Source organism: Ambystoma mexicanum, chromosome 3q (genome assembly GCF_040938575.1).
Source record: "Ambystoma mexicanum isolate Mex_15411 chromosome 3q, UKY_AmexF1_1, whole genome shotgun sequence".
Classification (NCBI taxonomy): domain Eukaryota; kingdom Metazoa; phylum Chordata; class Amphibia; order Caudata; family Ambystomatidae; genus Ambystoma; species Ambystoma mexicanum.
This window is the reverse complement of record NC_090926.1, coordinates 1,108,778,258-1,108,804,985: the sequence shown is the minus strand read 5'-3', so window position 1 is coordinate 1,108,804,985 and position 26,728 is coordinate 1,108,778,258. Positions and strand designations below refer to the sequence as shown.

At 47.4% G+C, this 26,728-nt stretch overlaps 1 protein-coding gene across 3 annotated transcripts in view; it reads left to right on the top strand.

The window, feature by feature from the left end:
* The window catches only part of CAMSAP3 (calmodulin regulated spectrin associated protein family member 3), a 529,863-nt gene that overhangs the window by 480,024 nt on the left and 23,111 nt on the right, over positions 1-26,728 (top strand). For all 3 annotated transcript variants that reach the window (XM_069603871.1, XM_069603873.1, XM_069603872.1), the window contains 4 exons: positions 14,762-14,898; positions 15,158-15,384; positions 16,692-16,797; positions 20,005-20,123. In XM_069603871.1, coding sequence (XP_069459972.1) covers positions 14,762-14,898; positions 15,158-15,384; positions 16,692-16,797; positions 20,005-20,123 — 589 coding nt within the window. The remainder of the gene's footprint in view (positions 1-14,761; positions 14,899-15,157; positions 15,385-16,691; positions 16,798-20,004; positions 20,124-26,728) is intronic.

Genomic DNA, 26,728 nt, shown 5'->3' with positions numbered 1-26,728 from the left:
ACATACCACCCCTTACTCGATAGTCCTGTCAGAATTTCAACTGATCTTTAAACTCAATTGCAACAAACTACTGGACCGTCAGGTATGTCAAATATTTGCAAGGAATATATCCTCAGCATGTACAGAGGCTAGATCACCTTCTGTAATGTTTCTATTTAATTAGTGTGTAAAAGCACACCTCTCTCACTTTCAATGGGCACCTTAAACTGCAAGAGAATGGGTAACAAATATTCACCCTCTTCCTTTGGTCTGGAAAATCTTAGCTTTGACAACCATATTCTGCTTGATGGTATACCCAGGAATTACTTCAGTTCTATTCTTTTTCTAGGTATGCACACAGATGTCTATGTAACTCCCTGATAATTCTTCCATGCCAGACTTCATTACAAAGAGAGAGTGAGGAGCTCTCACTATAGACACAGAATGCGACCTAATCTATAAAATATATATTTCCATCAGCACATACTGAAATGTTCCCCAACGTCTTGAGATGCACAATCATTTTGTATTCTTCCACCCCCTTAGTACCACACAATTATAGGGGCCATGATTTACTCCAATTCCCTTAATAGGATCCCTCCCCACAAGATTACTACCCTTTCAGATATTACTCAATTCTGGATTTCTTTTGGCTGAATCAGACAGACAGGCAGGCACCCCCTCCTTAAGGACGGCTTGACTTCTTCCCCTCCAGGAACAGGTGGGCCTCAGCCAGTAAGATAGGGTCAATTTTTGTCCAGACTGTCTGCTTTCTCTTCCACTGAAGGCCTGGGACGTTAACTCCTTCCAGGCCTCACTGTCAGTGCTCCTGTGATGATCAAAAATGGGTCCAGAAAGAGAGTAATTTATTCCATCTCCGTCTGGTTGTTAATTCTTCTTGCTCTCCTTTAGTCTGCAAGTGAGGCTGTGTCTCCCCTGAGTGTGTTTGAGTGTTATATAGGACAGTAACCCCACCTTTCTGAAGTGTGTATACTTTCCCTGATCTAATTGGTCAATGTACATGATTGGACAATGTTCCCAAAGTGACATCACAATAGGCATAAACCTCCGCAGTCCTTCAGCATATTAATGAAGAGAGAAGTCTGATGGGAGTAACTTCTGCACCTAGTTTCCCTCCGATTCAATGCAACGTCATCTCTGGGATATCTTGCATTAAATATTACCACATTCTTATACAATTAATGACCACTTGCCATTCCCTCCCCTCAACCCTGCCATTGTGCACTCACCACTCCAACCTGTACTTCCCTTTCTTCCTTCGCATCAGCGCATTCTGCTCTGACCGGCGCTTCCCCTCCTCTCTAATCCCCTGCACTTCTTGTTACTGCACTTGCACAATCCTTCTTCCCTGTCGTCTCCCCTCCCCCCGCCCCCCTTTGTCTTGTTGGGCCTTGAAACACTATTTACCGTATAGCCGTGTTATAAATGCCCAATAAATAAAACGTTTCAACATCTGAATGAGTTCTCTACAAGGTTTGGTTCCAGAGATGCAGGCGATATAAACGGGCGTTTTTCCTTTTATATAACCATATTGCATTACAACTGCACTTCTGCTTAGATGCAAAGACTAGGAGCATGGTATTTCTTGTCTGTTGAGTCAGGGCTAGAAATCTGCTCTTATTGACTCAGGCCCAGCTCATAGGATATTTATGGCTCAGAGCCTGGCTGATAAGAGCTTTTGTAATTTAAAGATGTGTGGTTTCATCGTGTTACTTCTGTCGCCTCTTGTGACGTTTCCAGGCATGTACTCCTGTCGAGTGTTACATTATTTGATTCAGCTGGTGTTTATAGATTTGAAATGAGCAGACCATGGATTCATCATAGTTTCAATTATTTTTAGATTTTTTGAAAATGTTTCACACAGGGCAAATAATAAAAATCAACACTTAAACCTTTTAGAGCTGCCTGGTTTGCTTTACCTGTTTGCAGGATGATGCTTATCTGAAGTGGCCAGGCTTCAAAGAGTTTATTAGCCTGGGAAGGGAATGTATCCGTCCTCCCATCCTGCTGAAAGGATTCCCATACGTCAGAATTCAGTGCAGGCTCCATTTTAAAGTTGGTTTCAGTCACAATTGCATCTTTTAATGTGTATTTTCATACAACACCACAGTTCATATTGCATTGGCTTATCAAACTCCTATCAACAATCCATATTCTCAACATCTTTTCCTAATCATGATTCTGTATATTTCTGTAAAAGAAAATGAACATACACAGCAGTAGAAAATGCGACTGTTTTTTCTTTTTGTTTTAGGGGACTTGAAAATATTACACATTTTGCTAGCATGTTTTTTTTTTCTCAAACTGCTGTGCACAGGCCTCAGCCCACATGTTGTCTTTTAAGTTGGCACCTTCATTCAATGGAGATGTATTTACACCACTCTCACATAGAGCCCCACACTTGCCTACACACACTGCCCCCACACCTTTTACTTGCTACCCACTACACCCTGACCGCCCCCTTGCCCACAATCTGCTCCTCCCACACACTGCCCCCCCACATACACACTTCTCTCTGTCTTTCCCTCTGTCTCTGTCTTTCCCTCTGTCTCTGTCTTTCCCTCTGTCTCTGTCTTTCCCTCTGTCTCTGTCTTTCCCTCTGTCTCTTTCCCTCTGTCTCTTTCCCTCTGTCTCTTTCCCTCTGTCTCTTTCCCTCTGTCTCTTTCCCTCTGTCTCTTTCCCTCTGTCTCTTTCCCTCTGTCTCTTTCCCTCTGTCTCTTTCCCTCTGTCTCTGTCTTTCCCTCTGTCTCTGTCTTTCCCTCTGTCTCTGTCTTTCCCTCTGTCTCTGTCTTTCCCTCTGTCTGTCTTTCCCTCTGTCTGTCTTTCCCTCTGTCTGTCTTTCCCTCTGTCTGTCTTTCCCTCTGTCTGTCTTTCCCTCTGTCTGTCTTTCCCTCTGTCTGTCTTTCCCTCTGTCTGTCTTTCCCTCTGTCTGTCTTTCCCTCTGTCTGTCTTTCCCTCTGTCTGTCTTTCCCTCTGTCTGTCTTTCCCTCTGTCTCTCTCTTTCCCTCTGTCTCTCTCTTTCCCTCTGTCTCTCTCTTTCCCTCTGTCTCTCTCTTTCCCTCTGTCTCTCTCTTTCCCTCTGTGTCTCTTTCCCTCTCTTTCCCTCTCTTTCCCTCTCTTTCCCTCTCTTTCCCTCTCTTTCCCTCTCTTTCCCTCTTTCCCTCTCTTTCCCTCTTTCCCTCTTTCCCTCTTTCCCTCTTTCCCTCTTTCCCTCTCTTTCCCTCTTTCCCTCTCTTTCCCTCTCTTTCCCTCTCTTTCCCTCTCTTTCCCTCTCTTTCCCTCTCTTTCCCTCTCTTTCCCTCTCTTTCCCTCTCTTTCCCTCTCTTTCCCTCTCTTTCCCTCGCTTTCCCTCGCTTTCCCTCTCTTTCCCTCTCTTTCCCTCTCTTTCCCTCGCTTTCCCTCTCTTCCCCCCCTCTCTATCTCTCTCTCTCCCCCTTTCCTCCCCCCCACCAATCCCACACACACTCCCTCCCATATGGGGGGTGTTAGGTCTGGAAAAGATGCAAACAAAAGGCCCGGGGCTATAGCCCTCTTAGCCCCCCTAGCAACGCCTCTGCTCCCATACACACACTGTGCATGCCAACACACCAATGTTGTGTGTACCTGGGCACTTCAGGAAAACGCATGCCAATGGTTTGTGTACCTGGACTTTTGAAGTCAATCCCTGTGTCCAATAGCTGCCAAAAGGTGTGAATAGCTCGGTATATGATAAAACCTGACAAATACTTATACGTTGCCTACGGAGACTGAGTCCACTACCCCAGACAATCCCACCAACACCTTTGCCCACCCCTTAATTACCACCAGGTACCATATGGGTGTGGAATTATCGAGATATTGGCAATCGCGCCACTACCTGAGAGGTTGTCATTGGCAGGTGCAATGGCCACAGGAGTATGAATGGAACATAAGGGGAGCAATCAGAGAGCATGTTAGAGGCGGGGGCTAGAGGAGTAAGGAACCTGTAGGCCAGTCAGACTCGGATCAGGACAGAGTCGCAACAGAGGAGACAACGCAAGCCGAGAGCTTCTATTCAGGATAGAGACGCAAACTAACCAACCCCTACTAACAATTTCCCTTTCTGCATACACCTCTCAAACTCCAAACCAAACACAACCAAAACCTACAGTACAACAAACCGCACAAACTTCACTACACTGCAACAACAAAACAAAAAACACACATAGCCTTGCACAACAGTACACGACGACTACCGGCCGCAAACACCCCAGGCCCAGCCAACGGACCCACCGGGCTGAGGCCACCAAGAGCACATCGCTGCTCTCGTGCCCTTTTCCTGCTTCCTCCCACTAACTCGACCTCCCCTCTTTCAGAGCCGCCAGAGCGCCAAGGGACCACTACAGTGGTGATAGTGCGCGGTACAAATGTCCTTTAACATTATTCAAAAGATAACATTATTGGCTTTTCCACTGTTTATTTACCTAAAACAGCGTCTCAATGACGTAAACTATTGAGAATAAGGATTTCCTTTAGGCATCTATTAAGGTATGTGTATGCTTGGAGCAGCCATGTAGAACAAAAAGTGAGGAGATTCCTAAAATTCCATAAAATGACATGTCAAATGGGCGTCTATCCATATGCGAAATTGATGGTGGTGATGTAGGTCAAATAATTATATTCTCAAAACAATTATTCCAAGGGGAAATTAATTTTAAAAAAAAGAAGTGCAGAAATGTACAACAGATGGAACTTGGCTATAATGAGGGAAGGGTGTGTACTTACTAGGGGGGAAAAGGCCCAACGCACGAGAAGCCCTTTGAACATGACCACTCAAAGAACCTCAAGTTCTGAGGTAGATTCTGCAGAAAGTGCCGGAGAATGTGTAATCACGCACAGGTGGAGAACCCACATATTAACCACTCTTGACTTTAGAGGAGGTAAAAAGAATAAACCAATATATGAGTAAGCTACAGGAGCTCAAACAAGTCTAAGAGAGGAAACCTTTAAGAGAAGTAGGTTGTACTACAAATGGGAAAGGCACGAGGAGGCCACACAAGGAGGCGGAAACGAGGAATGGGGGAATATCTACACAGATGCTGATTAAAAATATCGCTTACCAAGAACTCGCAGAAAGCTTTTGGATACAGGTTGTCAATTTGCACCGATTAGAAACTGCAAATGTACCAAATTACGTAATGAATTAAATTTGTACACAAACCTAAACCTTTTTATAATCTGGCTAAAACAGCATGGACTAATACATTTCAAGTTACCCTAAACAAAGAAACATAAGATCACAGGATGTTGATGTCTAGGGAGGGAGAAAGTGGAATAAGGGGTTGGGGGCGGGGAGGAATAGCTAGGAACTTCAAAATGAGTAAACCTTTGATAAATTGGACCTAGACTATAGAGGAGTCTGCAGACTTTAGCTCTACCAGATGTATTGACTCAAAGTACCATCAGCCCTATCCACCACAGCCGAATGGTGAGTGATCATGGGAGTTGTAGTCCTACACATTAGGTGAGCTGGAGGTTGAAGACCCACTATAAAGTTTGTAAAATCTAGGTTTATAGCAACGGATTACTGGTTACATTTTTCATTTGGAGAAAACTTGTACGAGCAAACTCAATGTCCAGTATATAGCCAAACAAAATAAAAGGTGTGCATTGCATTGATTGAAATCCACTCAGCAGTGTATCACGGAGGCTGAGAATGGCGTATCGTGTTGATGGAAAGTAGCAAACGACTATTATATACCTCCCTAAATTAGACAACCGAATGGGAGGATTGAAAAATTGTCTGCATGACAAAGCAAGCACTGGATGATCTACGAGAAAAGGAATGTGTATATGCTGGCAAGCCTAAATTAGCAACAGCATTCTGCCTCCTCCTGCTCCGTCATCAGAAGAGCTACAGTATCTCCAACCGAACCACTTTCAGAGTTCGATATACGCACCCCTTTCTAGGGCTTTCAAAGCATACACGAGGCACAATGGATGTGCTGAACACCTCAGACCAGCGATAGCCCATCTGTCACCCTCCAGCTGTTTCGGCCTCACACTCCCAGCGGTCCCTACCAACATAACGCCTGGTGAGTGATCATGCGAACGAAAGGCCAACACCTCATAAGGTTGGCTACCCTCCTGCCGTGCATGCTATGGAACGCCACGAAGATATATCCCTGGTTACTGTAGACTTCTACACACCTCTATGGGTCTGTCAACACTGATACAGATATTAAAAGGCGGGGCAGAAAGGCTTCTGCATGCCAGTAGCCATATGCTATGAATTGTTGCAAATTTGAAAACAGTGGGTGTTTGTCTCCATCCTACAAGCCAATGCAGGGACCTGCAATGGGAGGTCTGCTTTTACTAATGTGTTGGATTATTTTGAGATTGAAAATGATTGGTAGGCTAGAAAATATAACCAAATGGTTGCCTTATGTACATTACATGGAAAGATGGAACATACTATTTAACTTTCAAGTCACACTGACATATGACATAACTAAAAATATCTCTTTTTTTTTTAGACTTCGAAATACTAGTGAACGCAACTAGGCTGGCACCCTAACTAGTCTACAAAGAAACACCAGGGGGGTTCAGAATGACAAGCAACAAGCGCACAACAAGATAAAGTAATCCAGCATTGGGTGACCTTCTGAGATTGTCACAATCATAGCCAAAGGGAAGTCTGAGAGAGAAGCCATCAAAGTCCAGGGTTATTGATGAATAGGGGGCCAACAGACCGCAATCAGGGCGATTTGGTATTTAGGGGCTGGGATATGTCTGGGAGGGTAAATTACGATCCATGTGATTAAGCATGATCTGTGCCTGTCGGGGTGGAGGATAATAAGGCCGGCATAAGCCCCCCACCGCACTCTGCAGAAAAGGTGGACATGTATCCGCGCTTGCATTTATTTTTAGGGGTAAATAAGGGCTAGAATGTGCATGGAATTATGCCCGATATTTGCCACTGCAAACGCCAGGTGGAATCCCCTGCAGTGCGTGGACACCGCAGGCGGATTTTACGTTTGTTCTCACCCATGGTTGTATGTTCTGTATGGAAATCTAGGTCTGCCTGGTTTTCCTTTCAGAACAGGCACGCGTGTATGAATGCAGTCACTATTGCAAAGAGAACTGACAATTAACATCAACATGAGAACTGACTGAGGGACAGCAACACTGTGTGGCCTGGCGCGGTGCTGGCTAAGGTAGGTTTCTTTTTGGGGGTGTGGGGGGGTGTGGGGGAGTGGGTTGAAAAAATATACCATTAGCACCTGTGAAGGAAACTACACGGGTGGTGCTAAGATGAGTCGGAAGAGGGAGCGGGGAAGGGCCGCTGGCTGCTCGGGCAGCTCAGAACATGGGCATGTACCATACAGTACAGCCCGCATTCCGAGCCTCCTGATTGGCTAGCGCCCCCCCCCCCCCCCCTCTGCAGTGTGCCAATGTTAAAACCAGTACTGGACTACTGTCTCCCGAATGGAATGGATAATGGTGTTATTTATGTTAGGTTTGTCACTAATATATATCATTTTAGATAGAAGTTAAGAGCATACATTTGACTATTTAACAAATTGGTCCAATTGTGAATAACCCCCATTCTAGGTTCAAAATATTCCCTATATTCTCTGTTGGTAGTTCTAATGCTAGAAAATGAAACTGACAGCAAGATATTACATTTAAAAAACTAAACTTAAAAAAGCACGAGTGCGCATTCGCAAGTCGCCAAAAGGCGAACACGGGCACTAGATTAAGTCAAAGTAATAACTTCTTAAAACACTTGTGTATGGGCGCAATATAAATAAAATATCATATATCATTTCAACAAACAAAGCGAGTAGTAGCCATTGAAGTTTATTATAACGCGTAGTAACAGCTGAAGGGAAGGGTAAGTAATGACGAGCACCGTCACCAGAAATTGGTGGAGTAACTTTGCTGAAAACGTTGGGGGGGAGAGGGGGACATGATCCCTGAAAGGGTCCTTCCCAAATCGAGTGGGACAAAATGGTGTGCCATAAAAGTTGAAGAGGTGGACAGAAACACGTGCCCCTGCAACCGGTGGCATCGCTGGGGGAGGGGTCGGGGCGCCTGGGCCCCTCCTCTTAAATCCTGGACACCCTCTTGCTTCTCTCCGCCTCAGCTGGCCCACTTTCTCTGCACTGTCTGCACAGCACACACATAGGGCCTCACTCAACAGCTTTTCATTGTGGTGCAGCTGCACTGAGTTCCCCCTGCAGCTAACAGCAGCCAGTCTAATTAGAATGTAGGGCACACAACCACTAATGACCAGTCATTAGTGACTTAATGGTTTTGTGCCTACAGTCTGATGGCAGGGGAGGTGAAGTGGTATAAGGTAGTTAGTGTGCAGAAAAAATTCTCTGCAGATGTGCTCTTGACATCACACATTACCCTTTTATAGGTAGCCCCCCTACGTTTGTCTGTGTGGCCCCCCTCTGTGCCCCTCCTAAATTTGATTCCTGGCGACGCCACTGCCCGCAGCCCCTTTCCCTACAAACTAACGTTTCATCAATTTGCCCAAGATAAGTGTCCATTATTTTAAGGTGCAAAGAAGCTTGGAGCTAAGAGTTAAACTCACTGGTGATGAGAGGTACCTAGGCACTGCTGCCCAAGGGAGTTGCTAGGTCTGGAAAAGACCCGGGGCTACGCTGATGTCGGAACTGGTGGGGCTGGGGGCTAGGTAAGTCTTTTGGCTGTAGCTCCTGAGATTCTATCCGGGGCTACAACCAAAAGATCAGGGGCTATACCCCCCTTAGCCCCCCCCCCCCCTAGCAACGCCCCTGCTGCTGCCAGTATTGCCTGGGTTATTATTTCTAGTATGGATCATTGAGCCACTCCCACTGGTACCAGGCCAATGATTATCAAGCGGGAAGCTGCAGCCTCGCCATCAGGCAGCGAATCTGCTGGCAACTCCCGCGACTTCCTTTGCTAGTCCCGCGTGAGCAGAAGCTTCTCCGTGGTTTTAAATCTAAATTGCAAATGCGTCAAGTGCAGCAGAGTGAGAGGCAGGGGTTTCAATGGGCAAAGCGCTGAATTTGTCTCCTCGCCATTTTCTCCTTGACTTGCGTGTGAGGTCCTCATCATTTTTTGTTGTTGCAATTCTGGGACTTGTAGTTTTCTTGTATTTAAAATGGGAAGTAAACAAGTCCCAGAATTCCAAGGGGAATACAGGACTGGATGGTCTTCTCATGCTCAAACGGGAATCTTGCGAGCTTAACATAGGTCGGGTCCCCGGACCAACCCGCCAAATGATATGAAACCCTGCATGAAGTTTACTGTTACCAGAGAGCGATCCTAGTAGTGGCAGCACGTAGTCCGCCTTTCCCTACTCTGACCTGCTCTCCCTCTGCTGCCAGCCACCAGGCCAGGGGAGCCGACTTATGAATTTCCAGGGGGGGGGGGCGGCCCAAATACAGGAAGTGACATCACTGGCAGTTATATGACCGCAAATTTGCATGTAGTCGCCCACCTGGTGCAACGGCGCGCAGGGGTGTTGGGGCGCGCGCAGTGCATAACAGTGGAAACATTGGCTAGCATGCACTGCATATACTAAAGTCAAGTTAGAAGGAGGGGGGGTAGAGTGTTAACTGCTTTCAACATTGTAGTTTACCAGAAATTCTGGTAAAGTAGTGTACAATATTAAAAAACAGTTACCCAGGCTTACCCTGCACCCAAGTGATGTTTGGGACTGATGGAAGCACTTGCGTCTAAAGTGTTGTAGCCATGGTTGTCTCCATGTTTTAAAAACTCCCACTGTCCTGGTTTTCAACATTCATTTGAAACACCCCTTATTCAAAAAAAAGTCAGTAAAAAAAGTACACCCCACTTATGCTTAACGTCTTGCCTTCCAAGAAACGAGCATACACCTTATTTGTCAGGGACTGCTATTAGAGGCCCTGGCAGGGCCGGTGCTATCACTAGGCAAGGTTAGGCGCTTGCCTATATGTTGGAAATGTTCGAGCTCCAAATGCTTTTTTTAACACCCCCACACTACTGCCTTGCCTGGTGATAGCACCGGTCCTGTTATTAGTTACTGTCTGCAGCAAGGCTGGCTGCAGCAGCAGACTAGGTGGCGCAGTGAAGGTTGGGACTTGGGGCCGGGTCAGGGTCACGATGGGTGAATGGGCTTGGTGGCTTAGATGGCACCTGTGCAATATGCATTAGCACGCCACCAAGCACCACAAGTGCCCCCTTGACCGATCTGATAGTCAACTCAATGGTATGAATGCTGCAGTGCAGTGCGACGACCACGACGCAGGAGTCAGGACAGGTGAGGAGGACCCCTGGACCGAGGTGCCGTGCCGACTACACTGCCAACCAAGTAAGTAGATGTACCAGTGCTTACTTGCAGAACACACATGATGAAAAACTGCATTGAAGGGCTATGTGGCGGCTCAAGAATGGGTTCTACATCAAGCCCCAAGCAGACTATTCAAATCAACAAAGCCAGAGTCATTGCCTGCGAGATATATCAGCAGGATTGGGGGTGGGGGACTGAGGTGTGGTTGCTGAAGATGGCAGTGTGTCGGTGACGAGCAGCGCCGCCGCCAGTGAGACGAGGCCCAGTGCCAGGCTCGGCGCCATCACCCGTCCCCGGGGCTCCATGGCTGGGGGCGCAGGGCATCAGAGGTTGAGAGTGGAACTACTGTGGGGGGCAGTGGCCAGCATGGAGCCTACGGCCCCCCCTGCAGACTGCAGCCCTCACTCAGTGTGGGTGGCTCTACCGCTTGCTTCCCAGAAGCGAGCGCTCCAGGTCTGCCTAAACCACAGTACTTTCATATGTGGCTCAAAGGCTCTGTCAACCAGTGGTAACATTAATATTGCCTGAGCTTTACAAAATGTCATGTCATGAGGGTCTGTCTGAAGTCTCCCAAAAAGTGCAACTCTTGGTACGACTCCGATCTGGCAGCCCTAAAATGCAAGTGTAGGGTAGCTGAGCGGAAATGGAATTTGTCGGGCGAACCCTCTGACAAACTGGCCTCCCACCTCCTTCAAAGGTGATATCGACTCTGCATCCGCACCAAGAAAAGAGCCTTTATTCAAGCCTGCATCTCCGTGGTTTCAAGCAACACCGCCAACCTTTACAGTCTGTAAGGAACTGACCAATTCTGAAGCAGCCTCTTCTTCTGTCACACCCACCCAGGACCTTTGCTCGGCCCTGGCTGCACACTTCATCACAAAAACCGAAGACATCCTTTCCTCCCTCCCTTCCACATCACAACATACACCTACACTGGAGCCTCTTTTGCCCCTCCCCACCACTTCCCCTCTCTTCCCTCTCACCCGCTGAGGTCGCCAGAAAAGTCCGGTCCATGAAGGCCTCATCCAAACAGGTCGCCCCTGCCCCTCAAAAACCATTAAGGACGACATTGACTCCCTCGCCCGAGCCTTGGCTGATCTCTGCAATCTCTCCTTTTCCACTGGAGTTTTCCCACTGGTCCCTGTGTCACAAGGTGTGCCCCCACTGGTCCCTGTGTCACAAGGTGTGCCCCCACTGGTCCCTGTGTCCCACTGTTGTGCTCCCACTGGTCCCTGTGTCCCAATGTTGTGCCCGCACTGGTCCCTGTGTCCCAATGTTGTGCCCCCACTGGTCCCGGTGTCCCACTGTTGTGCCCCCACTGGTCCCTGTGTCCCAATGTGCCCTCACTGGCACCCGTGTCCCAATGTTGTGCAGTGTTATATTGAGGTTGGGAGTGGCACGCGGGGTGCGGTCGGAGTGGGGTGCGGCGCGAGGTGGGGGGCGCATTCCTAGTGTTTCACCCTGTGCGCCAAATGGGCTAGATACTACCCTGCTGCCACCACCCATAGTGTGACAGAGGCCGGGCCCTTGTGGGGCCTCAGGCACCATTAGGAGCCTATTCATGAAGAAAATAAAAAGCACACACCTTCTTTTGTCTTCATAAATAGGCTGTTAATGGAGCCCCAGGCCTCACAAAGGCCCGGCCCCTGTCGCACTAAGCATGTGTGGCAGGGGCCTTGGATCGGGCTGCTGCTTGTTGATGAAGCAACAGCCCGATCCTTTGGTAATTTATTCTCTTTTTTTTTTTCTTTTCTTTTCAAACTGTGGATGTGCGCACCCCTGGGCATGAGGCTGCGGCCCACCAGAGGAGCGCGCCCCAGAGTTTGAATACCGCTGCCCTAAACCCTCCCCTCCAGGACCATACACCAATATGAGTCCTAGAGGGGAGGGCTTAATCGGACATGTTCGCACTTTTACCCGGCTGGAGAGAAGTGATGCTGTATGGATGGAAAGGGCCATCGATGCTGCTTCACTTCTCTCCGGCCGCGAGGGGGAGGGGAGAGGGCGGGGGGCTCAGTCCCGACTTGATTTTGCCAGGGGAGGGGCTCGGGCCCCGGAGCCCACCCATACTCGGCACCCCTGCACCAGGCTGCCTCGGATAAGCAGTCAAGCTAGCATGTGGGGGTGGGTGGGTCCAAGGTTTGGGCAGCACAACTACATAATAAAACAAACAGGGGTGGACTGGGAACTAAAAGAGGCCCTGGAAATAATTACTGAGGACCAAAAGAGGCCCTGGAAATAATGTTCAAAGTGGCCCCATATGACACATTTTCAGCAAGCCCAATGCTTTTCCTATGACAACATTTGGAAATGCCACACAAAAGAGGCCCAGGGGGCAGAGGCCCACCGGGAAATCTCCAGAGTTCCCTATAGGCCAGTCCACCCATGAAAACAAATACAGGCAAAACCAACAGTTCTGGCTTTTGTATAGGCATTTACCAGGCTCTGTCTTAATGGGTACCACCTGTCCAGAAGGTGGTAGCGGCTAGAAAATGATGCGAGTGCCTGGCAATTGTCCATCTAATCCCTATAGACAAGGCCACACTGTTGGCTTTGACAATGCTTGTTTTTAACAGTACGTCGGTGCAATGACAAGTGTACTCCGTATAAATCAAATGGCTCTGGTTAAAACATGTTTATTGCACCAGTAACGCATTCACAACTAGCAGTTAAGTGTTTACGTCTCAGCAGAAAGATCATTGGCAGCTCAAAGTTTGATGTTACTGCTTGATAAAGTTCTCTCAGAGTTCTTGGGAGGATGCATTTTGGGCGGGTAAGGGCTGGTAGTGGGTGGGAATGGCCATAGGTATCAACAGGGCCATGGGCAGTTAATGGGTTAGTAAATCCAACAGCAAGCTATATTTCCCTCCTCAAATCTCATCTTTCCTAGCTGCACCCCAATGCAATAGTTTCGGCTTATCGGTGATCTTCCGCAGCACCTAATAGCCAGACCTAATGACACTGCAAATGGCTCGGCGTTGTAAGAGAAACTTAGTAAGCTTTGAAGCAAAGGCATTGGTTTACGTACAATTCAAGGTTTATGCTAACCACCCCCACTGTCCACTCTGGAATTTCTTTACTGGCATGGTGTACTTTGTTACTCAGTTTGCTTGATCCTGCTGTTACAGTGCGACCTTTGCCGAGGCTAGCACAGCAGCATTATACCCATGTACTCATGAAATGACCCAACTGCAAAGCATGTCCCATAAAGTACAGCAACACACTCCAACCAAAGCAACTGAACCAGGTCTGATGGGGCCAGTTATCAGGTTAGACATTGCGCCCCAGGTCACAGTGCCTGAAACAGTGTGGACTAGAAGAGCCAATATGGGTAAAAAAGCATTGGCAAAGCCAACAGTTTGGGATTTTGTGTAGTCATGGGATAGGCATTTGCCATGCACGGCCATGATGGTACTGCTTGGCCATAAGAGTGCAACAGATGGACAATGGTGTGAATACCTGGGCAATATACCACTGTTGGCTTTGCCAGTGTGTTTTAACGAGACCTGAATGCAAGGACACCTACGGCGTTATAAATTAAGTGGATGAGGGCAAACTTCATTCTTTTTTTTTCATACTGTTGAACATTTACAGCTACAATTAAGTCTCTAACTTTGGGAAGACTGCTTAAAAGGAACACGTGCAAGCCCTGAACAGAAACAAGTTTGATGTTACTATTTGATAGAGATAGCTCCAACAGATCCCAGGAAGTTCGGTTTTAGGAGGTGTGGGTAGTGGGGGTAGGAGGAGGAGCAAGTCTCAAGGGCTTATCATGGGCGTTTCGTTTAAATAACCAAAGAGAGAGCGCACATTGTCTCTCCCTCCAATGTGTGTGCTTGTAAAAGGCGCCTACGCAATTCCTAATACCCAAACTAAAAAATGTTCTATTCTGTTCTGCCTGGAAGGATTAGGGACTGGTCAGCTTTCCGGGAGGTCTGCTGAGGGCCCCACTCGTACAGAGCAAAGTATTTAATCTGAACACTGGGAAGCTTAACAAAAAACAGAATAATTGCAATTGGGTGCTGTGTCCTGAAATTACCCACTTGTAGACCCACAAAGGAGCCAGCTGTACAAAAGAAAGACTGGTAGTTCGCCTTCAATTGTAGGACAGTTGCAGTAGAGTCAAAGTACAAAAGTAGGGCTGCGCCCACTGGACCACGCCTACATCAGTCACCCGGGAGCTAAGTCCCATTCATGGGGCAGTCGCAGCATTTACACTAAGTTCCCTTTGGAAGAACGCTAGTGGCATCCTGCTTCCCTCACACGCATGTAACGTCCCACCATGAGGTTGAGCCCTGCACATTTAGGCTGCATCCATTCCGTATTGATCCCTCCGCCATTTTGATTCCACATAGAGCATAGAGTAACAATGGTAGGAAAGGCAAGATGAGGCTTTGGACTTCCCAGACCGCCCGCTTTATTTTTCTTCTGGTGGGCTGACTGCTCCCATTCTAAAGTGTCTATTCTCTCTGGCAGGACGAGCAGAAGCCAGAGGACGAGATGGCACAGAGGCGCGCCTTTCTTCTCGAGAGGCAGCAGAAGCGGGCGGAGGAGGTGCGCAAGAGGAAGCAGTTGTTGGAGGCGGAGAAGGAACAGAAGAAGGAAGAGACCAAGTATGAGAGTGTGCAGAGATTGAGTGCCGTGGCTGATGATATGTCCCACTGGGAGGATTTATTGACATGTCTGGTGAAACTGATGCATGTTTCAATCTGCCCCAGGTTTTAAAGTCTTTGGTACTCACCTGTTCTAGAAATTTCTGCTTTGCAGTAAGCATACTTTATTATGCGATGCCATGCTCCACAGCCACCACGGTCCAGATGACCACAAGGGCCTTCACTGAGGAACCCTCTTTTTATGTCTCCTGCTCCACAGGCAGCTGCAAGAGGAGGAGAAGCCGAAGGAGGTAGAGGTTGGAGCACGGCGCGGCGACTTCACCCGCCAAGAGCACATGCGCAGGCAGCAGCTGAAGATCATGGAGGACCTGGACAAGGTCTTGCGGCAGAAACCCACCACTGTACGTGCCGTGAAGAAGGGTCGGCCCAAAACAGTGTTCCGGGATGACTCTGTGATTTCCCGCAGCCCTGTTAGAAACCTGATGGGTAAGACATTCAGGAAACCTAAAACCGAGATATGGCCTAAGTTTCAATAGCCATTGCTGCTTGCGGGCTGGTAGGAGTGGCGTGGTATGAATGGCGTACAGGCACACTGTGACTTGCTTTGCTCTGCTGACCTTGTAGATGACCCTGGGAATCTCCACATTTCCCTCCAGGCCAAGTCTACCTCCGGTGTGGTGGCACCACACCTGATGCACAATCGCCCTTGAGGTGATGGTGCCGATCGTTGCCCTATCCTTGCACATGATTGAGTCAGCAATTGCGGAGCACACAAGAGGGGTGTTGAGTACCTCTCCTTTTCCACCCAGATTGGGCAGGCTATCCATTCATGAATTCGTGTTGGTTTCACAAGTGAAAATGTAGGTCTCATTGATGTTTCAGGAGGGTCTTCCGCTGCCTGGGCTGCACATGCGCAGGTCTTGAAGATCGCTCGAATGAATATAAGCCCAGAGCCTGGCTGTTCAGCACCTTCATAGCTGAGGAAGTAGTTCTATCTCAAGCCCCATAATACTTGATGGCCAAGCAAGAGAAGCGGTTGAAGCTCTCTGTGCTCGGCTGATCTCAGTCTAGGGGCCACCCCTAAAGCAGGGCGAGGGAATGTTCCGCCTCGCCCAGGGGACATGAAGACGCGATCCTGTTGAGGTGTATGGGACCATGTGGCTGGTCTAGTGTGAGTTAAGTGATTGTGAGCCTTCAGTGTTTCACGCCTCTCGTAGAGGAGCCTCTTGGCACTGGTGTGGGTGTTCCTTGGAGTAAGCTCGCCCCTTCTGTGCTCCACTTCCTTTCTAACGCACGTGATGCACTACACCGGAGAAATTGGTTCAACAGCGTAGTTTTGAAAGTGAAGGCTGGTCCTTGATGAAATGGAGAGAAGAGAAGAGGACCCAAAAGTGGGAACCCTCCTTTTAGCATGGTTAACAGTGTTGGGACGGGATAGTAATGGTGTGCAGGGGACGGGAGGGTTCCCACTTTTGGGTCCTCTTCTCTTCTATACATGTGTGTTGGTGGTCCTGTGCCAGGTCCACGTTTCCTCCCCCGCACCTTAAGCATCTTGTGAATAACCATATAGGTACAGGCAGAACATTTCAATATAAGAAGATTGGAGTGCTCCAACAATTTCCTTTCACACCTTGATGAAATTGATTCAGTATAACCCTGACCTCTGACCTAGTTATTGCTGGAGATTTTAGATACTGCTAGTACCTTACTGCCTGTGGGGGTTGGGAGACCTCAGGATGCCCTCTGGTTTCCCTTTTCGTTCTGACTTTTTTTGTTTTTTGTTCATCTCGCAGGTTCCAAGCTGAGCAAGGTTTATTCGCAGTCCACAATGTCCCTGTCTACGGTGGGCAACGACACGGGGAACATGCTGTCCGTCAAGAGGTCACCACGGTCGCCAAGGTTGGTGTGGTATTGGGGAGGAGTAATAACTGACCAGCCGGGCCCAATTTTGGGTTAATGTTCCAATGCCACAATAAACGTGTTACTTCTGCTGTCCGTTCCTCCATTTGAGCATTTTCACCCTGAATTAGGTTCAAAGTGGGGTTCTGCTGTAGACCCATTCACCTTTCCCCGTGGGGCATCATCGGTGATATACATGTCCACAGGTTTCTGGAGCATTGTTTCATATTTTACAAACAAGTATGCAAAGCGATACGACCCAAAATATTGCTCACATAGGATGCAAGTGCATGTGCTGGGCAGTTCCTCTCTGCGCAGCAATTATTGGGAGTTGAAAACCTTTGATTAACCGTGAACGTTCGCTAAGGCGACCTGAAAAGGAGCCTTCTAGCAGCTTGAAGCGCTGCGGTGTGATCAGGGGCGTCCTTCCTGTTCATGAAGTGCTCCTTTAATGTGTCGTCATCTGCGATGACCTGTTGGATATGGAGGAACATGGATATGCAGCTTGTCGTTTGTGGTGTCTTCTCATTTTCTGAATCCGTTTATACTGTGGGGAATGATTCCTGGAAGGATAAAGAGGGCAGAGGTCTATTGTTGCATCGCTTATTTCCCTTCATTTTGGATCCCAGCTTGGTGGGGTTCAGTCAAGCCACATCAATACAAGGCAGCGCACTGAAAAATGCATTGTGTACACTCAGAGTGATGGTCTCATGATTCTAAGTCTCTCAATAGTTCTCTCATTTTTCACTCCTATTTTATATTCTGATTCTCAATCTCTCATTTGAGGCACCCAAATTCTTAATCTTGCCTTCTCAATATTAATAGCTGATCGATCTCTCAAGTTCGTTCTCTCCTCAGAGCCCAAATATCCTTTGCGACCCTTCATATGGTCCATTCTTCCGTTTTTCTCTTGCCTCTTCTCGGAGCTGTAATGTCCCCCAAACTTTCTTCTCACATATCCAGCTCATGTGTTGACCCTTCACCTCCCTTCTTACATAGCTGGCTCATGTACTGGCCCTTCACATCCCTTTTCACATAGCTGGCTCATGTTTTGACCCTATACCCTCCTTCTCACATAGCTGGCTCATGATTTGGCCCTTCACCTTCCTTCCCACATAGCTGGCTAATGTTTTGGCCTTTCACCTTCCTTTTCACATAGCTGGCTCATGTTTTGACCCTTCCCCTTCCTTCTCACATAGCTGGCTCATGTTTTGACCCTTCACCTTCCTTCTCACCTAGCTGGCTAATGTTTTGGCCCTTCACCTCCCTTCTCGCATAGCTGGCTCATGCTGAATCATGTGTTGTCCCTTTACATTTTTTCTAGAAGAGCTGGCTCATGTTTTGACCTCTGTCAGAAACCAAAAGGTGTCTCACCCACTAGTCCCCGGGGATCTGTCATCCAGGTGACCAGGACACGGACATCGCTTTTGGATCCAGTTCCTGGATGTGGACCAGTGTGGGAGGATCACCTGGGGGAGGCGTCTTCGGGGAGTGGGGGTGAGGCAGCTGATGGTGAGATGTGGTACTCTTCCCCCCCCTCCTAACCCCCATTTTTGTTCATCTAACCATCCTACTTTTTTAGGATTCTCCAAGGTCCCAACTCACCCACCCCCTTTTTACACAATCACTGGGCAGAGGAAGAGGGTGATTGAGAGTAACAAGACTAACTCTCATATATCATGCTGGACATGTCCCGTTAATCGGGTCAGGCACTTGACTTTAAGTGCATACACCTGATACTAATTAGCTCTCTTCACACGGATAAAAGGCAGAACCTAGAGACACACTCTGAGCAAGGTGAAACACGAGTACGAGCAGCACTTTCGGGGCAAAGGAAAACCTACTGGAGCAAAGCGATGGCCCAAGGGACGAGTGCAGCAGGTCAAAAACCCAAAGAGTTCCCTACTGGAGGTCGTCGCATCCGACAGGCCGCAAAAGACGTGGGGAATGCCAGATCCCTCATCAGAAGGCTGCATTGTGTTTCAAGAATGCCAGATACCCTCCCGGGTGAATGGCAGATTTGGGGAGGCGAGGCCAAGCCTGTGGTGCTAACCTTAACTTGTGAATTGGAAATAGGAAAAATGAGAAACGCGCCCACAGCCAGTGAGTTGGCAAGCGACCTGAGAGACCTGTGTGTGTTAAAGAAAGTTTGAAGTGGCAACATTATATCGCAAGTGAAGACTGCATGCATGTGGATGAGACGTGAAGAAAGGCAGACCTGTGAATGAACTTTGAAGTAAGGACAGCTGTGAATTCAGCGATATTGAGTAACTGAGTGGTCCGGCGAAAGGAAGAAGTGCACTCAAGTCTCAGTGAAAGGTGAATTGTTTGTAATAATAAAGCGAATGATCTGCAAAAGAGAAGTACCCAAAATTCACTCGTAGAGACGGGGAGTGGTCTGCGGAGGTCTGTAAAGAAAGCCACGCACATTTGAGTCTTCGACATCTGAAATCGGTCTGAGTCTGACTGAGGAGACCCGAAGTGTAATAAGCTTGGGGAAGGGAGCTCTTTGCAAGTCTTGTTGAACTTTGTTCTGAAGAGGTCTGAGGCCGACAGAGGGGGACCTACATGGACCTTTTGTTGAAACATTATTTGGAAGTCTGGAAAGAAAGACTTTAACGTGGAAGTCCAGGCGGGCATCGATCCACGTTTTTGGAACTTTTTATGGTGTTGAAAACTCAAACCAGAGTGTCTCATGCTGCCTTACAAGGACAGCTTTACTCTGTGAGGTTTAACGCGGGGATGACAGCTGATACAAATACCTTTTATTATTTTGAACACTGATTTTTCATTTGCAGACATTTCTCCTTTTTACACTTTTTGTACAAGAGATGGGGCAGGCATTAGGTTTTGTTAGCATAGGCCATTTTGATTTGACAGACTCCACTAGGACTGTTTTTTTATTTATCATTTCATAGTCAAAACTACTCCCATTTTAGGAGTTTTTGCAACCCCGGAAACTTTAATATATGTTTTACAAATTTGACCTATTGTGTCAGTGTCATACTTGTGATACCATGCCTCTCCTACACCTCTCACCTCACTTGTCATGTAGATGGTTCCTGTTTTGAGCTCTTGATTCCCTTCTCACAGAGTTGGCTCATGTTTTGGCCCACTCATCTCACTTCCCTTGGAGCTGGTTCGTGTTTTGTGCTCTCGCGTCCCATCTCACTGAGGTGACTCATGTTGTGTCCTGTTTCTTTACAGAGCTAGTTCCCCATCAGGCCTGATGTCTCCTAGTCGCTTGATGTTCAGACAGAATGGCGAGCAGGACTGGGAGAATGCATCCACAGCCTCCTCTCCATGCTCCATCCCGGAGTACACAGGTGAGCTTGTTGCTGCTGTTAAGTTACGTGCCCATCTTAAGACCACAATGATGGATGCCATTTTGTGACCTTCAAATTTAGTTTTCCAAGAGCGCCTAGCATGCTGAACCAATTATTTAGATTCCTACTAGTTCCCCACGCCATACACCATGTTCAGTCCACTTCCCCAACCTCCGTACACTCAAAGGTGTTTACTTTTGATGGCATGGAGTGCATTACCAAAATTCAAAACAAAGAATGTTAGTTATATTTTCCGTATCAGGCGGAAATATCTTTCTATTACCAAAAATAGATTTAGAAAGAATGCTCAGACTACTCCGAGCAGTCGTTCGAAATCGCACTGTCACGCCCTGGATGCACACAGGGGCTGACAGCCGTGGTGGGGGTCAGAAGTGGGAAGTTGCAGGCGTCCCAGAGACCAGTTAAGTGGTTTTGTTGTGTGGTGGTTTTGTTGTGTGGTGGTTTTGTTGTGTGGTGGTTTTGTTGTGTGGTGGTTTTGGTGTGTGTTTTTGTGTGGGGGAGGAGGTTCAATACTTCTGATGGGAAGCCGTGGGTACGTATCCACGGGTTTGGGGAGGTGAGCCCCTCACCCCATTTTTGCTTTTATTTGGGGTTTCATAAATAAATGAGCACTGGGGTGGCACCTGCAGCTGTTTAGATAGCTGGGCATTGGTTGGATCTGCTGTTACAAGCCCATGTTCTGAGCTGCAGGACAGTTGCTCTGTCCCAAATTTCATGATTCCACCCACTTCCTATATTTTCTTTAAACATTAGCTTGCCATGTTTCAGTTTTCTTTCTGGTCATTCGACTTCTCAGACACCATCGAAATAGAAGTGGTTCTTTCTTTTTTGAAAAACTTCCCTTTGCTTTTTCATTGGCAGCCATGTTTGTCTGCTATTCTTTTTGTGGTAAACAGATATGAGGTCCTTACTCCATCCTGTTTACCAGAATCGGCCCTGTGCTAATGGCAATTGGCGGGCCTTGCAGAGCATGGCTTATTGCCTAACTCGGGTGTGTGGTCAAAGGAAGGGGTGGGTGAAATAGCGCAAATTCGCACCATGGAGAAATTGGTACATTCTAGTCAAAATTTGCCTGTTTCGCAGTGGAGCGAAAATTCACCATTTTGGTTATTTTCCAACTCACATTTTTGTTTTTGGCAGGTTTGTTTGACATTTCATGTCGTTTGTGGGGGTTAAAGCGGGGCTGAAATATTTGGGCTGTCTAATTTCCCTGTAATTCATGGCATAACAGCCCAGAAATTTAATCCATCCAAATGTGTAGTGGGCCGGGTACCAATTCTGCTCTGCGTTGAAACAAAATTGGAAGTGAATTTCTCAGATTTCACTTTGCCAGCTGACCTTTCTCCCACCTGTACTCATGAGGTAGAGAAACGACTTGTATGATTAACTTGATATAGGCGCAAATTTCTTTTTTATAAATAAATTAACCATTAAAAAAAGTTTTTTATTTTATGAATAGACGCAAAAAGGCGTATTGTACAAAAGAATAGTGCATGTAGGTAAATCGGCTAAAAATGGAGGTTAAGGTTTAAGCTTAACATAAACCTATCCTCTCTACTGTCCCTGGGTGAGTTTTCTCACCAAGGAAGAGTTGGCAAGCAGGCTGGTGGCAGCTGTAATATTTTGCCTATGCCAACTAGTAGCCATTTTAACACATTGGTCAACGCTTTCCCCTATACAAGTGTGCAAAGTAGCCACTGATGCTCCTGAAAAGTCACGCACCGCAGTGGAGTTTTATTGCGGTGCTTCATTTAGGCCACCACGAGTAGGCTCTTCTGCCTCCATGGGATCTACGTGGATCCCACAAAGGTACTTGTGTGACTCGAAACTGGATTGCATGGCCACAAACATTAAAAGATGCATTGCCTTGGACTGGTGTGCAGGGATCTGTGTGTTTGTAAGATGCACAACGACACACATGTGCGCACACGGGGGTGTGTGGGAACTAGGAGAACCTTGGTCATTCTTGGGATTTGTTTGGAGGAACCTCTTGTGGAAGAAGCTCGAGCTGCTGGACTCCAGATCTTCCTGTCTTAGCATTTCTGCTTCACCATGCAGGGGAATCTTGTCCAAGCTGTGACGAATGTCGTCACTTTTACCAGAGGGGGAGCCTCTTCCCATGTGGCCAGGGAGGTGATGCAGCTACCTGATAGTCCCCCTGGGGGTGGTACACAGCGGGAGGATCTTGTGGGGAGAGACTCCCCCTGTTGAAAATAAGATGACAATCTAGGCAGAGCGTGAGATGACATCCTGACCAAATACCTTCCATACCTCATGCACCCAAAGGTCATCCCTAACTAACCCATGTATATGTGTGGGGCCAGGGAGTTCAACTCTGAGATGAAGAAAAACATAGACTACCTTAGGAAGACTTGTCTGAGGAATACTCGGTCGAGGAGGAGGAGGTGCAAAGTAATGAACACCCCGTGGAACAAAGATGAACTTTCTAGTCTTCTGCGGGGGAGTGTAGAACCAAGTAACCAGTTGCTTAGCAATAAAAGGGAAGAAGAGCTAAAGGAAAGCGAGCCGAGATCGGGAAACCATAGGGAAACAGTCAGCAAGGAAGTATCGTATCTTGTTGGGGAGAGCAGCCGATGCACAGCGCGAGAGGAAAGCACGGAGCAGTAGCCGGGGATAAGCCGGGCACAACAGGAAGATGCCGAAAGAGTTCTCCATTTGTCATGAAAAGGCAAACCAAATCCCAAATTCAGGAAGGCACGCCAGCATCACGATTGCAGCAGAGACCAGCCCGCAGAGGTGCATCCCGAGCCCTGGAAGTACCAGTAAAGTATCTAAACCCCAGAAAGAAGTAAGGGGAGATACGTAAGAGGATACAATGCACAGGCTAGGGTGGTTCTCCCAGGACCCAGTAATAGCAGTAAAGTTATTGGGAAAAACCAGAGACGGGTCTGGGACCCACACCCATGAGAAAAGAGCAATATAAGCCATCTTCTTTGCGGCAGTACCTGGCAGGAGATTGAACCAGGTCTGCCAGAACCAAACCATAGAGAAGCACAGGTCTGGCACCCACACCCATGAGAAAGTAGAAATAGAAGCCATCTTCCTCGTGGCTGTACTTGACAGGAGAGTGAACCATGTCTCCCCAAGTCTAAAGAGGGGGCAGCCAGGGGCTTGGGACCCTCAAAGTAACACCAGGAAAGGACAGGAGAAGGGAGTCATTTGCCCTGGTTTTGTGAACTCTGTAACAAAGTGAGAGAAAGGCCAGGGGGAAGAGTCATTATTCCTGTTGTTTTGAACTGTGAACCATGATATCACGAGAAGGGATCCATTTTCCCGGTAACCAAGAATGACCAGGGGAAGGGAGTCATTCCCCCTGGATGTGTGAAACTGGGAAGTCCAGAGATCAGGAGAAGGGAGTTATTCTCCTAGTAACAAAGGCCAGGGGAAGGGAGTCATTCTCCTGGTAAGGAACCTGCAACCAGAACTGTGCCAACCAGTCCATGAGGAGGGAGTCCTTCTCATAGACCAATAACATTGGCCAACCTTTAGTTTTGTTATTAGTGTAAGGTGTAAGGGACAGAGATGGGGACCATTGACATAGGACGGTGGACTTCAATTACAAAGGACATTCTGACACACATTAGCATTTTAGTTGAGGCAGGGAATCCCCTCATAGATGTAGGGAAAGAGGGGTTTTTGCTTTATTTTGATACTGAATACATGTTTATAGCAATCACTGTGCCAGCCTCCTCCTTCTGCACCCTTCTCCTTCCTTCTGACATCCTGTGCTGAAACATCTGTACCTGCAGCCCCTGGTGCTCTCCTGAAGCCTACCTGTGTCCCTGGTATTCACTGGACCGCAAGGTCAGAGGCACTGCTGTCTGGCTGGATCCGGGGAAACCCGGCTCCGCCAAACCTCTTGCTTCAACATGGGACATCTCGCTTCGCATTCCTGAAGCTGCTCGTCATGGGATCATCATGTCACCTGTGCTGAGCCCTTCGTCACCGCCTGAGATGCCGATGGGCCTGCCTCGAAATGTCACTCCTGTGGGTTAATTTTCAACAGTTGTTGACATTCCCTCCTCTTTGTGGGTTGTCTAGATGGGGGCAAGGAGGGCGGTGGGGGGGTCATATGGTATCATACCAAAACAACAAACCAATTTAATGCAAATACCATAACATGGGATTTTTAAGATCGAACGTAACCAAAATTATAGATGGGAGAGGGGAGGTGAGTTGGGTTCTAAATTAAAACCCCATCGACCCTGTGGAACCTCCCACCAGTTGTAGGACATTTCAGCTGTGGACATTGTGTCGCGTGTCGTTACACCACCAACAGCAAAACCTTCACCCACAAGGAGTTCATTTGGAAGATGAACAATCACACTAACTGCGAGAGCAGATTTGTAGTCTACGCCATTAAGTGCCCATGCGACATGGTGTACATCGGCAAGACCATCAGACCCGTAAAACAGAGGATCAACGAACATAGGTCCTTTATCAAGAACCAAGTGCAAGATAAACCTCTGGTCGAACACTTTAACAAGAAAGGACATACTCACGAACAATTCTCATGGACTCTGCTACAACAGTTACAGCCACAACGACGTTTGTTTATTTTTGTTTGTTTATTTATTTTGTATAGCGCTCCTGATCCAGAGGTATATGGGTGCTTAAACATCAAGTTACAGGCAAAGGTGAGGAACATTTGTAAAGCATATGTATGGTTACACGTAAGCAGTTAGTGCATATATAGAAGCAAGCAGGCATAGTGAGGATACAATCATGCATTAGGCATACATACAAAGTTGGTTATTTATTGAGTAACCAAGTGACGACCTTAGTTCTGAAAGGTTGGAAGGTAGGGGTGGATTTAATATCCAGTGGAATAATGTTCCACAGTTGAGGCAAGAACTGGGAAGCTGGATCCACCGGCTCTTTTAAGAGAAAATTTGGGCACCATCAGTTGTAGTGTATTAGAGGATCTGGTGGTTCTAGTATTCTGTCTTAAAGTGAATTTATTGGTTAAATAGGGTGGGGCTAGGTGGTTGAGAGCTTTGTAAGTGAGGCAGATGGTTTTTAAGTCTATTTTTTGTGTTGGATGGAGAGCCATTTGCATGAAATTCTTGTAGCCGAGATATGTTCTCTTCGAGGAATATTAATGGCGGAATGGAGTGCATTGTTTTGTAGAACTTGCAGTTTATTGATTACCGTTTTGTTGGCACCTACATAAAGGCTGTTGCAGTAATCCAGTTTGGATTGTATAAGAGCTCTGGCTAAAGCGAGGCAGTTATTAGGGGAGATCAAAGGTCTACAGGCCCTAATTAGTTTACCAGTGTAAGCAGTGGCTGAGGCGGTCATATTAATTTGTTTGGCGAGGTTGGTATTCGTGTCTAGATAGAAACCAAGAGTCTTTACACTTAGCGATGGCAATAGTATTACCGTTGATGGTGAGGCTGGTGTAGCTAGGGCTGAGATTCTGGATGGTATTAGGTGAGCCGACAAGGAGCAGTTCGGTCTTGTCATCATTCAGTCAGAGACCATGTGTGGGCATCCATGCCTGAATGATGGAGAAGACTTCATTGATCCGGTTGGCGTCAGAGTTGTAATTGCTGAATAAAGTTAGGAGTATCTGGGTGTCATCTGCGTAGTTCGTGTAGGTGACACCCAGATGGTCCAGCTTGTCGAATAGGGGCTTTGTAAATATGTTATACCAAGTGGGTGAGACACAGACTCCATGTGGGACACCGCAAGTAATGGGAATAGGGTCGGCCGCTGCTAACTGTGAGAAGAACCGCATGGTTCTGTTGTCGAGGAAGGATTGGATCCATGTGACCACAGAGTGGGAGAAGTGTGCTCCCGAAGACAGGTGGTTGCACAAGATTTTGTGGTCAACCAAGTCAAAGGCAGCGGAGAGGTCAAGGAGAAGGATGGCACTTACCTTTATCTTTGAGTTTGTTGATCTGGCTCTTGAGACCAACGAGGGCAGTTTCCGTCCCATGTTCGGGGCGAAAGCCAGATTGGCGAGTTCCTAGTAGTTGGTTAGTCTCAAGGTAATCCTGAATTTGAAAATAAGCTACTCTGTCAAGAATTTTTAGTAAGAATGGGACAGTGGTAATGGGTCGGTAGTTCATGGGTATATTTGGGTGAGAGGTTGTTCTTTTAGCAGTGGTAGTACCCAAGATTTTTTCAGATTACTTGGGACCGTGTTATTGGAGAATGACAGGTGGAGGGGATATCAATCTGGCCCTCACCAAACTGGAACAAAAAGGGGTGCATAAACTGGACTCTGTACGCAATGGTTTAAACATAACCGTAGAATGGAAACATTTCTGAGAGGCTCCTGCCGCCCACCATTGTCACCCTATTCTGCTATCCTACTATGAAAAGGGTGGTTCTCTGTTTCTTTTGACCCATCGACTTGGTAATGACACCAGTAATCCTACCTATTGGTGCTTGATGACCACTTCATCACCATGTGGCCCTGAATGTACATCGATCAGTAATTTGGCCTTAGCATGGGAATGCTAGTATACCTGTAAAAAGCCATCTATCAAACAAACATTATGTGCACCTTGTGTACTTCTACTAATTGAATATGTATGTATAAATAGAACTTGCCT